This window comes from Alexandromys fortis, unplaced genomic scaffold (assembly GCF_014885135.2).
Source record: "Alexandromys fortis isolate MF-2015 unplaced genomic scaffold, M_Fortis_MF-2015_v1.1 scaffold_174, whole genome shotgun sequence".
Lineage (NCBI taxonomy): Eukaryota > Metazoa > Chordata > Mammalia > Rodentia > Cricetidae > Alexandromys > Alexandromys fortis.
This window is the reverse complement of record NW_026068063.1, coordinates 3,264,237-3,277,877: the sequence shown is the minus strand read 5'-3', so window position 1 is coordinate 3,277,877 and position 13,641 is coordinate 3,264,237. Positions and strand designations below refer to the sequence as shown.

Sequence of the window (13,641 nt, the reverse complement as noted above, 5' to 3'; positions counted from 1 at the left end):
AGCCATACAGGCCAGCGAGCAGTGGCATACACCTTTAATCCTGGGATTTGGGAGACAGAGGAAACAGAGGCAGATGGATCTCTGTGAGTTCAAGACCACCCTGTGATACACGATTGAATCTGTCTAAAAAAATAAATGGAGCTCACACAAAGGTGATTCCAAGTGCTTTTAATCCCAGCACTAGGGGAGTGGAGACAGGAGCGATGTGGCTAGGTGGAGAGAGGAATATAATGGGGAAGAGATGGGAACTCGGGAGTGTGGTGTGGAGGATTTGTGGAGACAGGATCTCTCTCTTTCAGCCTGGAGATTTCACTGAGATAAGAGCTCTTTAGTGGCTTAGCTGCTTTACTTTTCTGACCTTCAGGTTGAACCCCAATATCTGTCTCTGGGTTTTTATTATTCGTGCTACATAGAAAAACAAGGGTGGGCTGGCCAGGAAAGATAGCTCCGTGGGGAAAAAGCAGAGCTTGATCCCTAAGATCCACACAGTGAAAGGAAAGAACATATCCAATACATGTGACTCATATACACAAAAATAAAAAGTAAATCACTGGGATTTTAAATATTTTAGAATGAGGAAAAGGTGCACTCCATGAGACAGCAAGGAGGAGTAATGAAGCAAGGTGCCGACTCTGACCCCCCGCCCCCACAAAGATGATGGGTTTGTGACACAGAGAGAGCATCACAAATCAGTGGGGATAAAGGATGGATTCAATAAACATCGGGACAACTGTTCCTGCATATGGAAGGATAAAATTAACTTCATAATTCACACCAAACACAAAAATAAGTTCCAGATGAATTAATCACCAAAATAGGCAAGGCAAATAAAGCTTTAAAATAAGAGCTTTATGACTTCAAAGTAGGTTAAGCTTTCTTGAAGATCACATGAAAGTACAAACCATATAGGCCAAAAATGGCAAATATAACAATACTTAAATCTAAGACTTTGTAATCATGAAAAAATGATCATCTAGAAGCTGTTTGCATCTAAAAGCTACCTGCAACTAACAACTCGAATCTAAAGCAAATCTTGCCCTCCTCTAAAGGGAAATCTATATAAATAAGAAAATACGAATATCCCAACTAAAAAATGGACAAAAGCCGTACAATGATAATGCATGGAGGAACCGCTTGACCTCACTGGTTATCAGCATAAAACGGAAATTACATTGATGAGATCGTGTTGTATTTCTTAGATTAAGTTTAATGTCAGCAACCTAGAGTGTGGGTGTTTAGAGACTGCATTATAGGACTGGGTGTTGTGGGGCAAACTTTTAGTCCCAGCATTCAGAGGCAGAGGCAGGCAAATCTCTGTGATTAGGTTAGACCATTCTACAAAGCGAATTCCAGGCCAGCCTGGGCTACACAGGGAGACGCTATCTCAAAAACAAAGAAAAAACAGCCAGCATTACAGCAAGAGTTTGGTACTCCAAATGCAGGCATTTCCAAGGGGTTACTCCTCTGTCGAAGATCTCTGCATAGTAAAATGACATACCTTTAGAGAGGTGAGGTGGTCCAGCATTTGCTACCAAGCCTGACAACCTGAATTCAAGTCTGGGACCATATGGTAGAAGGAGAACTGACTCCCACAAGCTGTCCTCTGAGCTCTATGCATGGGCTATGGCACAAATGCGCACACTCGTATACAGACAGATGTAAAAACAATAATATACTTTACACCTTAACTATTTGAAAAAAGAATAAATCCATATATCAAATAGTGCTTTAAGGAATTAAACTTTATTTTCTAAAATTTATTGCACTTGATGATTCTTTTTAAATCTCTACTAAACTGATGCACAAAAGCAAGGGTTTTATAAAACAGGGATAATGATAGGTAAATATCTAACATGGCCTCTGCTCTCTTGAAGTGGAGGCAAATAATAACACGAATACTATATTTTTGGGTCAGGGTCTTATTCCACTGTAGCAGGCTTTCTTGGACCATCAGCCCCCAAATCATGACATGGAAACTCTATTAATTATCAATGCTTGGCCTTAATTTAGGCTTGTTTCTTGCTAGTTCTTATAATTTAATCTAACCTGTTTCTCTTCATCTACATTTTGCCTCAGGACTTTTTACCTTTCTTTGATTCTATGTGTCCTACTCAGTGTCTGACTGGCTGGCAGTTGCCTAGCCCAGGGCGTCTCCCTTTCTTTCTCCCAGTTCTCTCCACTTCTCAAGCCTAGATTCCTCCTCCTACTTATTCTCTCTGTCCTCCAGCCCTGCCTATCCCTCTGCTGCCAAGTTATTGGTCATTGAGCTTTTTATTAGCCCAATCAGGTTCCTTAGGCTGGCAGAGCAACACATCTTTACATCGTTAAACAAATGTAACATAAACAGATATGACACATCTTTACATAGTTAAAGTAATACCCCACAACATTCTGTAGCTCAGGCTGGCCTAGAACTCTGTACACACACCAGGCTGGCCTCATACATACAATTATCCTCCTGCCTCTGTCTCCTAAATCCTGGGATTACAGACTTGTGCCAAAACACCAGGTACAGCACTCTAGCACAGTTACAATGAGAACAGATAAATCTCTAAAATAGGAACACAGGTTTTCAAGAGTGTGTAACAAAGTATCCTGATTTAAAGGGGGAGATCAGAACAGGTTTCCTAAGTGTACTCTGTGTAGGAGGTAAATGGTTGGGGGCAGAACATTACAAAGAAACTACTACAGCGTCAAGGAACTGAAAGGCTTATATAACCTGAGCACAGACAGTAAAAGGAAGGGGAGGGAAGCAGGAGCAAAACTGCAAAGAGCCTCAAGGTTAAGCATTTGATCTTCTCCCCAAAACTAATGGGAAGTTGCTGAGGAGCGGTTTAAACAGCGAGGGGCACTGGAAGAACAACCAGTGTGGGGAATGGAAGTGGGGTAGAATGCCAAAAGGAGACTACTTGGAAACTTCCTGTAGTTATCCAGAGCAGAGAGAGAAAAGAGGGTGGAAATGAAGGTGCAGAATGGTGAACTGATCAGGGGAAAAGATGCCACGACAGCAGTGATGATTTTAGTATCGAGGATGGCTTAGAGCCACGACAGCAGTGATGAAAGTATCAGGGATAGCTTAAAGCAACAATACTCCCAAGTCTACCTTTTCAGGGCCCTAATTAAAGACCCTTAAAAATTATTATTATCTTTAGTGTGTGGGTAGGAAGGCAGTGAAAAATTGTACAGATGGTAGAGCAGGGGATGTGCCAAGAGATATAGAGAGCAGGGACAGGGAGACAGTTGGCTGGATAAGGCACTTGCCCTGCAAGTGTGAAGACCTGAGTTCAAATCCCCTGAACCACTGTAAAGCCAGCTAAGATGGCTCAAGTCTATAATCCTGGGTAAAAAGTTCCTCCAGGAGCTGGAAAGCCAGCTAGCCGGGCATAAGCAGAGGTGAACAACTAAAAAAACCCTGTCTCAAACAGGGTGGAGGGATGACTAACCCAGTGTTGTCCTTTGACGGCCACATATGACCATGCTTGTGCCCTTTCTCTCTCTCTGTCTATCACACACACACACACACACACACACACACACACACACACACCATACCCACCAGGTTTCCACTGGGTGTGTGATGGTGTCATTCAATGAAAGAAAAACAGAAAAGTACCAGGTAGGTGGATCCTAGCTTTAGATTTGAACAAGAATTAAAGTGGTCTCGAATCTATCTATCTATCTATCTATCTATCTATCTATCTATCTATCTATCTATTTTGGTATTTTGAGACGGTGTCTCTCTGTGTAGCCCTGGCTGTCCTGGAACTCACTATGTGGACCAGGCTGGCCTCAGACTGTCAGAGATCCACCTGCCTCTGCCTCTGTGGGGATCAAAGGTAGGCGCCCAGCCTTGCTCTTGAATTTAACTAGGCAGTTTCACGATCAATTTAGAATTTAGAGGGCAGTTCTGTGGGGGATGGGTGAAGTCCTGAGAACCTCAGGCACACACACGGTAGTTGTAGCTTTGGCTCAGAAGGGATTACTGGAGGAGATAAAAGTATGGGAATTGAATGACATGGTGGAGAAAGGCAAGTCTGCAGTGAGATGAGTCAGAACAGTAGCAAGACATCACAGAAACCATGGAAGAGGATCTCCCATTAAGGAGACAAAGGTCAGGCCAGGCGGTGGTGGCGCAAGCCTTTATTCCCAGCACTAGGGAAGCAGAGGCAGGTAGATCTCCGTGAGTTCAAGGCCAGCCTGGTCTACAAAGCAAAGAAACCCTGTCTCAGGGAAAAAAAAAAAAGAAAAAAAAAAGCCATGGTCAACAATGTCAGATGCTGCTGAGGCATCAGGTATGACAAGGATTGAAAAATGTGTATTAATTTTAGGGACAGGTTTCAGTCAGACTGTGGGCGCAGGTGGTAAATGTTTCAATAAACACAGAAAATCATCAGCGTTTAGTGCTGTAAAACAAGAAGAGTAAAGGTGACATGGGGGGGGGGGGCAGAGGGAGGGTTTAAGATAAGAGAAGCTCCGGTATGTTCTGATTCAGGAGAGGGGCTCCTGAGGGAGGCAGAAACAGACCCTGGATCACATTCGGAAGGGCCAGCCCAAGATAAAAGGGGGGTTATGAGAAAAGGAGTAGAAAGAGATGGGACTAGTCTGATGACCTCTAAGGTCTCTTTGGGACTCTAGAATCTCATGACCTACAACTCCCTACAGACAGGACATTTGCATATGTGCATGCATGTATGCAGACTCATTCAAATATTCAGGTGTAAGTGAATGGGCCAAGCACGTCGTTAGTCTGTAATGACGCAGTTAATATCCCCAGGTTTTCCACCAGTGTACTCTCTGGGCCGGCTCCATCCATCAGAGCTTTTAGCTCTGATGCATACTGCAATAACAGCAGTGACCTGGCCCCATCTCTCCTCGCCAACCCCATCCTACCCCGCCATCCTACCAGCTTAAGGAAGAAGTAAAATGTAAATCTCTGAAACTACAGCACTGCCTGCCGCATTCGAAGCGACTGTCATTTAGCAAAACAGAACGTGACACCCCAAATCCATCTGCACTCCGGGGCTGAAGGCATTGCAGCTTCACTCGACAGTTGACAGGTTTCTCCCCAGGGGATGGTCTCAGGTTAGCCCTAAAAGTCATCTGCAGGCCCCCTCCTCTTCTCATAGCATCATTCATTCGGGCCCTCATTCATTTAGGAAGAACGAGAAATGGGTCCCTACACCCTTGCCCCGACTGCAGCAGACTACACCCCGCGGTTACCCGGCAGTGCCACCTCAGAAACCTCGGAGGAACGCGGAGGACACTCAGCGCTCGTCAAAGGGGGCTCGAGTGGCCACTACCCTCAGGGTGCCCGGAGGACGAGGGAAACGAGCCCCAGGGGATGGCAAGGGAGGCGCGGGAGACCCGAGGGGGACGAGGAGACAACCCTCGGGGAGGACCGAGTTTCCGAGCAGAGCTAATCCCCTGCCGCAGCTGCCCTGTCTCGCCTCCAGCCCTGCTCTGACCTCCCTTCTTTCAGTGCTCCCCGGTGCTCAGCCTCGCGTCCCCTCCCCGGCGCCCGCGTGGACCTCGCAGCCGTCACGAACCCCGCGATCCCGCCGCGAGCTGGGGTTGCCCGGTCGCCACTCACCCGGCCCGCCATCTTCGCGGACACGTCCGGTTCCGAGGCTGCAGCTCCGCACTCGGCTGAGCCCGCCCCCGCCGCGCGCGTGCCCGCCTGCAGCCCGCCCTCGCGCAGGCGCGCAGGCGCCGGGGGACCGTGCCCGCGCCCGGCCGCGTCCCCGGAGCCCTTCCCCAGCCCGTGCGCGCGCGCGCGCGCAGGCCGAGCCGCGCCATTTTGGCTGAAGACAAGCTGGCTTCCATCGTCGCTACTAGCCTGTTTCCGCAGAAGCCATGACAGTTGGCCACGTGGCCTTTAATGGCCTTTTAGCTTTCTGCGCTGAGAAAACCCCGCGTGCTTACTGCCCTTCCCCCAAGGAAGGGCAACAGCCAGAAGCTGGTTCTGAATTCGGATTCTGTTCGAACCCAGCCTTTTCTTTTGCAGGAGCACTTGTTTTGAAAGTGAATCATATATATTTGTTGCTTTATGGTTCGGCAATTTCAATTATAAGCACAATTTATACCCTTAGTGATCTTTTTCCCAGGACTGTTTCATTTTTAGAGTACTCTGCAAATAAACCCCATAGGTCCGGTCTGTGTATGAGGAGGTTTGTGTGTGCATGTATGTGTTTAGGCCAGAAGATTCCAAGATGTCTTCTTCAATCACTTGTTCACCTTATTTCTCAAGAAAAGACCCCTCACCCACCACACAGGCTTGGGTAGGCTTGAGTAGGCTTGGGTGGCCCAGGGAATCCTCCTGCCTCTACCCTGTCTGCACTGCCAGGCTGGTGGATGTCAGGCGTCCTAACTGAGCCCCTCACCTGCTAAGAGAGATCTTAGCACTCCACCTTCTCCCCAAACCCGAGTTCAGTCTTTAACCTCCATGTTGCCTTCGTTCACACCATTTCTTCACTGGAATCTCTGAAGCTCTAACTTCAGGCTGCAGGAAGAAAAATTCTACAGCAGATGATTGTAATGTTGGACCCTAGTGTCCAATCACCGAGGAGGAGGAGTGGCCCCAAGAGACCATCTCTCATATCACAGCTGATGTAAAAGCATGAAGATTTTATTAATTCTGTTATGACAGGGTCTTCCAGCAGTCGGGAGGCTAGAAGACCCTGAATGTCTGGTACAGGCTATTTTTAAAGGGAAAAACCACAGAAGGAAGGGGTGTCTGGGAGGTGTTCTTTAACTATTATGATTGGCTTATTCAAAAGGGCTATTACCAATAATTGGCTGGAGAGTGGTTGCCAGGTCAGATGAAAACATCAGGGAAAACATCTGAGGGTCACTTTGCCCCTTTCGCAGGACCTAAGTCAAAACATCAGTCATTGAGTCAATACCTAAGGGTTATCTTGCCCCTATTCAATAACTGAGTTCTATTTGGAGAACATTAACAAGGACTCAGGGAGATGATGGAAAGTTCCCAACATTTCAGTATATGTGTGAGCAACTGTTAGGTCCTTGGTTCCCAGGGAGGAAGGGGGGAATATTACTGCTGAGACTGAAAGTTGTCAGAAATGGCTTCAGAATTGTCTTAAAGTTCTACAGTTAGTCCCCCTGTTAATGTTTCCTTTCACATTTGCCTGAGATTATAAGGAATATTAGGGCTTGGCTTTAATTTCTCGTTGAAGAGAAGAATATGACTGCTTCAATGTATGAGGATATGACTGCTTCAATGTATATATCGTTGAGGAGGGTTTTATTGTAGATATGAGAGAGAACACGGCCAGAGGCATGTGGAAGAGTCCAGAGTGAACAGGCCAACAAAATAGAGTGCGTTATGAGAGGAGAGAGAGCAAAAAAGGAAGGGAAGAAAGAGGAGAGGGGACCAGAAGAGAGAACCAAGAGAGAGAAAGTGTAACCGAAATGCTGAGTTAAATGGGAATTTGAATTTGAAGCTGGGGAAGGGAAGCAAAGCCCAGCCCCTTGGCTGGAGAGGGTTAAGGCAGGGAGTAGAGTTAGATATGCTGGGAGGAGCCCCAGGTGGTGTGGGAGGTCCTTCTGTCTATATGTTGCTTTTACTGGTTAATGAATAAAGGGACTGCTTTGGGCCTATAGAGCTATAGGGGAACAGAGCTAGGCGGGTGGGGGAGAACTAAATGGAATGCTGGGAGGAAGAAAGCAGAGTCAGGGAGACTCACGGAGCCGCCAGAGTCAGAAATGCTGAAAACTTTGCCACTGCCACGTGGCAATACACTGATAAATAGAGATGGGTTAGTTTAGGATATGAGTTTAGCCAGAAATACGCTTAAGCTATTGGCCAAATAGTATTGCAAATAATATGGTTTTCTGAGTGGTTATATTGTGGCTGGGCAGCCCGGAAGAACAAGCAACCCTCTATGAAACACCCAGGTAGTAAGTGAGATTTGTCCTGGGTTTCTTTGGGACCCGACATGTAATTAATTGGGGGGGGGGGGTTTAGCCAATATGAAAGAAAACAAGAAAATAATTAAAGCTCAGCATTAATAGGTTTGCTGATCTCCCCCACCCAAAACAGGTTTCTCCACTGACACAGTAAGTCAGGTCAAGTTGAACTGAAAAAGTACAAGAACAGGTTTATTGGCACAAAGCAACTGCCTCGCCCACAAACAAAAGCAGGGAGATGTTATAGGATGTAGGCAAGGCATGACGACCTGTTCACCCCAAGCTGGATTTGTGCCCAAGTATGATCAAAAGCTGAGCACTTCAGGTAGGGACTTGGGTGGCTGGCAACTTTAGGGGAGGAAGCTGCTGTAGCCGAAAAAAATTCAGAACTGGACTTTTTGATGCCTTCCCTTTATTTGGAGATTCTCTGAGTAGACAGGGTTTAGAGAGACAGGAATAGGGTTTCCCAGACTGTGCAGGAATGAGCTGGAGGTTCCAACTGATGAAGCATGTTTAGTAATATAAAATTAAAATTAAGAACTGATAAAATCAAGCCAGTCGTAGTGGTGACCACCTTTAATCCCAGCCCTGGGAGGCAGAGGCAGGTGGATCTCTGAGAGTTTGAGGCCAACCTGATCTACAGAGAAGTGAGTTCCAGGACAGCCAGAGCTACTTAGCGAGACCCTGTCTCAGAAAGGTCAAAAAAAAAAAAAAAAAAAAAAAAAAAAAAAAAAAAAAAAAAAAAAAAAAAAAAAAAAAAAGAACTGATAAAATCAAAATCAAAGCGTGAGCTCAAAATAAACCAAGAACAGAAGAACAGAAGAAAGAATTTATGTGGATTTCATGAATGAATCCCCACTGAATCTTAGGAGGAAGGGGAGAAAAACAGTTGAACTCTGATGTTACCTTGGCAAAAGACTGTTTAGAAACAAAAGAGAAAAGAACAATATCCAAGAAGAAACAAAGAACCAGAAGGTTTTCTTGCCCTTCTCTGTCCCTCATCTGCTGTGTCCTTCCTGAACCTCAGCCCTCCGAAGGTACACTGAGAAGGACCGATTCATAAACTTAATGAGTACATCTTACTTTTCTTTTTATTGCTGTTACTTCGAACTTAAACCTATAAATCACAACGATTCTGCCCAATTACCAGATCCAGATGACACTGGCTCTCAGCCCAAAGATCTAGCATCACTTTCTAGGCTGGTGTTCCTATCTTTATTATGGCCTGTTTGTCTTGCTTTGCTCAGTAAAAGAACTGCAAGGAGAAATTTCTTCCAGGTCTCCAACAAGGACGAATGCTTATCATCTCGGAAGGCCCAGCCTGCCTGCAAGTGGTTGAAAACTAAAAACAGATCCTGTACCGAGCCCTGCAGGATCCGCCAGTGGTGCCTCAGGCAGACACAGCTTGTTCTTTAAACCAGGAGGGAAGGACTCGGAGACCTTGCTCCAGTTTGTCCCTGCATCTCTGTAGCCCATACCAGGAGGGAAGGACTCGGAGACCTTGCTCCAGTTTGTCCCTGCATCTCTGTAGCCCATCTGTGCCTTGCTCTGGCTCGTGTTCAAGGTCATTCTAGAAAGAGAGAAGAGCTAATGTCGCATCACCTTCTGGTGGTAACAAATTCCTTTGCCACCTCTGGTTCACTCCGTCTTGTAGCAGCTTGCTCACTTCAGGTGGCCTTGGAAGGATGATCAGACCCAAGCTGCCCCTGGTGTGAGCAAAGAACCTACTTTCAATCACATGCTCTCCAAAACAACTGTAGTGGCTGTCCTTAGGAGAAAAGAGTCAGAGCTTTTTTACTATTGGGATGACACTCTGGCAAGACCATCTTCTAGTTCTCCTGCTCCCTGGAGGTTGCTTCTGTTCTGTCTTCTAAAATGTGATTGTCCCCTTTGCCTTAATTTGTATAAGTCACACACACATACACACACACACACTCACACACACTCATTCACTCACAAAATTAAAACCCTACTTCCCTCAGCTCTCCATTGACCTCTGAAATTCTCTTAATATGTTTTCCTTTTTTAATGTGTTTTATCAATTATTTTTTTAATGATTTATTTATTACGTATACAACATTCTGCCTCCATGTATGCCTGCACACCACCAGATCTCATTATAGATGGCTGTGAGCCACCATGTGGTTGCTGGGAATTGAACTCGGGACCTCTGGAAGAGCAGCCAGTGCTCTTAACCTCTGAGCCATCTCTTCTGCTGTGTTTTCCTTTTGCAGTGTGAAGATAGGTAAGAAAAGTATCCAACTGCTTTAAATGTACACTGCAATGGAAATGACTAACCTCACTTTCTACAAGGCTGGAGGGCTTTCTAGGGAGCCAGAAGAGAGGATTAAGGATAGGATCAGAGACAAAAGGTACCTACAAGGTGGGGAATGTTCTAGTTTGCTTTTCTATCACTGTAATGAAACACTTGCCCAGAAGCAATTTGGGAAGAAAAGGGTTTATTCCCGTCATCCGAGGATGTCAAGGCAGGAACTCAAGGCAGGCGCTGAAACAGAAATCTCGATGGAGGGCTGCTTACCGGCTTGTTCTCCACGGCTCACTTAGCTTTGTTTTCTTATACAATCCAGGACCACCTGCCTAGGAGATGGCATTGCCCAGAGTGGGCTGGACCTTGGACCTTCTCTCATCAGTCAGCAATCAAGAAAATCCTCCCCCAGACATGCTCACAAGGCTAATCTCATAGTCAGCCTTTCAGTTGAGTTCTCTCTTCCCAATGACTCTAGTTTGTGTCGAGTTAATAAAAACTAATGGGCACAGTAAAGAAAATGTTAACAAAAGACATAAAAACAGTTGGGCGTAGTGATGCATGCCTTTAATCCCAGCACTCAGGAGGCAGAGGCAGGTGGATCTCCGTGAGTTCAAAGCCAGCCTGGTCTACAGAGTGAGTTCCAGGACAGCCAGAGCTACATAGTGAGACCTTGTCTCAAAACAGCAACAACAACCACCCCCCGCCAAAAAAAAAAAGAAAGGAAGGGAAGAAAGAAAGGAAAGAAAAGACAAAGAAGTAGACAAATCCAAGATAAAGGAGAATGAGGCACTCGATGTAGGGACAGGGTTTGACCACAAGCGGCTCTTGCTGAACTTAACTATTTGTGACCAGTGTGAGGGTTTGTTTTATATGTTTAGGCCATGGTACCCAAATACTTGCTCAAACACTACTCTAGGCTTTCTATGAAGAGTACTTTTGGGATGAGAGTTACACCTGTGGAGTTTGAATAAAAAGATTGCCCTCCACAGTGTTGGCAGGCCTTGTCCAATCAGTAGATGGCTCTGGACAGAATAAAAAGCCAACCCCAAAGTGTTTGCCTGAGTGCCTACCTTAATTTAGCAATGCCATGGTTTTATTTACATTAAAATATTTCAATTTTTTAAAGACCCACTTTGGTCATCTGGGCATGGTGGTGCATGCTTTTAATTTTAGCACTTGGGAGGCAGAGGTTGGCAGATCCTTGTGAGTTCAAGGTCAACCTGGTTTATATAACAGAGTTCCAAGCAAAGCAGGGCTCTGCAGTGAGACACCACCTCAAAAATAAAAATAAACAAACAACAGAACACACAAATCATCCCAATTCTTTAGACCAAGAGATAATTCAGACGCTGCTTGACTAGATACTCAACTTTGTCTTGGGGCACCCAAAGCAACTCCAGCCTGTCCTGTCAAACTTGACTTTGGACTTGCCAAGGCTCCATAACTACACAAATCAACCATAGCCCCTTCCTAGCTGTACATACATCCTTTCAGGCCCGGTTCTCTGAAGAACTCTCCAGAGGACAGCCAGTTTCTTGTCAGTGAGTGACATGGAAGTAATGCCAGCGACTACCTAGGACACCGTGTATTTCCTCTTGCTTCTTGAGAGGTCACCAATCTAATGTCAACCACAGCTCGTGGATAAACACTTATTACAACTCCACATATTGCCTAGTAAGCAGTTCAGTTAAGGTTGAGTAAGGTTTTGGTGACATAGATGTTTTGATGGTCATAGTGGTGGCTTCATTTCACAGTGAGGAAAGAACTTTGTCCTGTGTCCTAAGGTGGGGTAAGAGCAGCAACAGGGCCTGAGCTGATTCATTGTGATACACTTGACTTATCATGGTACATTTTAGGTTTTGTTTGTTTGTTTTTGATTTTGTTTTTGCTATGCTACAGTTTGATACTTTCTACCCTAACGGAGGGGGAGGGACCTTTGCTTTGTGGAAACTGTAGGGTTAGAGAAATGGTTTTGGGGACAGAATTTAAGGTCCTAGGAGGATGTGGGTTTCAAAGGTCTCCCAGTTGGCTTGGATGCAGATGGTTCAGGAACCATTCTGTTTGGCAAATTCTCCACTGTGTTTTAATTTCCAGAGGCGTCTGCAGGGGATGCGAAAGCCCAGGATCGGAAAATGTCTCGGCGCTGTCATTGTGCAGCGGAGGCAATCTGCAGCGTTCCTTTTACGCCCTTGCCTCTGTGCCTCCCATCTTTCCCCAGATTATTCCACATTGGTAACCTAATGTACTCGTAGGTGCCATGTAAGAGAATGCCGCCAGGAAAGCAGTGACTTTGTGGAAGAAACAAAGCCGTAATAGCAAAATGGCAGAGACTGTGACATTGCGTAGGCAGACAGCCTTATGCTTGCCGTTCTAATCCTAACCCGCGGGTCAGCCCACCCCGGGAACAGCTTCACAGCTCCAACACAGCCAGTCTTGGGATGATGTGGTTGCCATCTGTCTGTTTTCTGTCAGTGAAACCTACTTCCTGAAGCGAGGCACGGGGCTAGCAAAGGGAACAAAATGGAGAAAGACTGTGGACTTTGTAAAGAAAAGGAAGAACGGTTGATGCGAGGCAACATTCCAGCTGTGCAGGGGTGGGCTGGGGACAGGGAGAGCAGCTTTCAAAGGAATGGCCATTTGCTCTTTGACAGATGCAAACACCTGGAACCAACAAAAATCAATTCATTCTGGAAAGTCTGAGTAGGCAGGGTGCATGATAGGATTCCCTGCAGAAGGGAAGGACTGTTGCTATGGAAACCAGATGATCCTTTTCTGTGATCCCAGCCCCGGTACACTTGCCAGCCTGCCTAACTCTGTACATCCACACTGTGGGGCCGGAAAATTGCCTGCATCTCTTTCAAGGGAGTGTTCAGATATTGGTCCCCTGGGCTTTGGGTCAGAGTCTCTGGGGAGGGCCTGTCACTTAGAACCCTAGGAGCTCACCTCCTGCGGTGAACTGGGGTAGCATCACTGACTGTAATGGTTCTCAGTAAGCCTCCTAGGGGCAAGTGGAGGTGTGTCTTAAGGTTGTACCTAAAGGACGCATGTCCTGTAGAGCTGTTTCTAGAACAAAGGCAGTGTACCGAGGGGGGGCTTCTCCAGAGGCAGAAGGCAGTTATTAAGGAGAATAGTGCTTAAGAAAGGTAGTTTGGATATACTACCTGCTTGGCTGTGGTTTTGTTTTTGGTGTGGAAGAGTAAACCCAGGACTTCAAACATGCTAGGTAAGCACTCTGACTTATATCTCCTACTTGGATTTCAAACCCTCTAAGCTCTAATGCTGTATGTAAGAAGTTGCGAATTGGGGCTGGAGAGATAGCTCAGAGGTTAAGAGCACTGGCTGCTGTTAGGAACTAGTATTTTAAGCTGTGTTGCTTTTGTTTATGCTGCATTTGTTTAACTCTGTGAAGTTGTGACTCTTTGCCTGTCTGAAACACCTGATCGTCT

General features: G+C 45.9%; 1 protein-coding gene across 2 annotated transcripts in view; it reads right to left on the bottom strand.

The window, feature by feature from the left end:
• Positions 1 to 13,641, bottom strand: part of Nsf (N-ethylmaleimide sensitive factor, vesicle fusing ATPase) — a 594,435-nt gene that overhangs the window by 127,859 nt on the left and 452,935 nt on the right. The window contains exon 1 of one of the 2 annotated variants that reach the window (XM_050120417.1): positions 5,591 to 5,697. The exons of the other annotated variant lie outside the window; for it this stretch is intronic. Coding sequence (XP_049976374.1) covers positions 5,591 to 5,602 — 12 coding nt within the window. The 5' untranslated portion in view covers positions 5,603 to 5,697. Of the gene's footprint in view, positions 1 to 5,590; positions 5,698 to 13,641 lie in introns of those variants that run through there. 2 annotated transcript variants of the gene reach the window in all.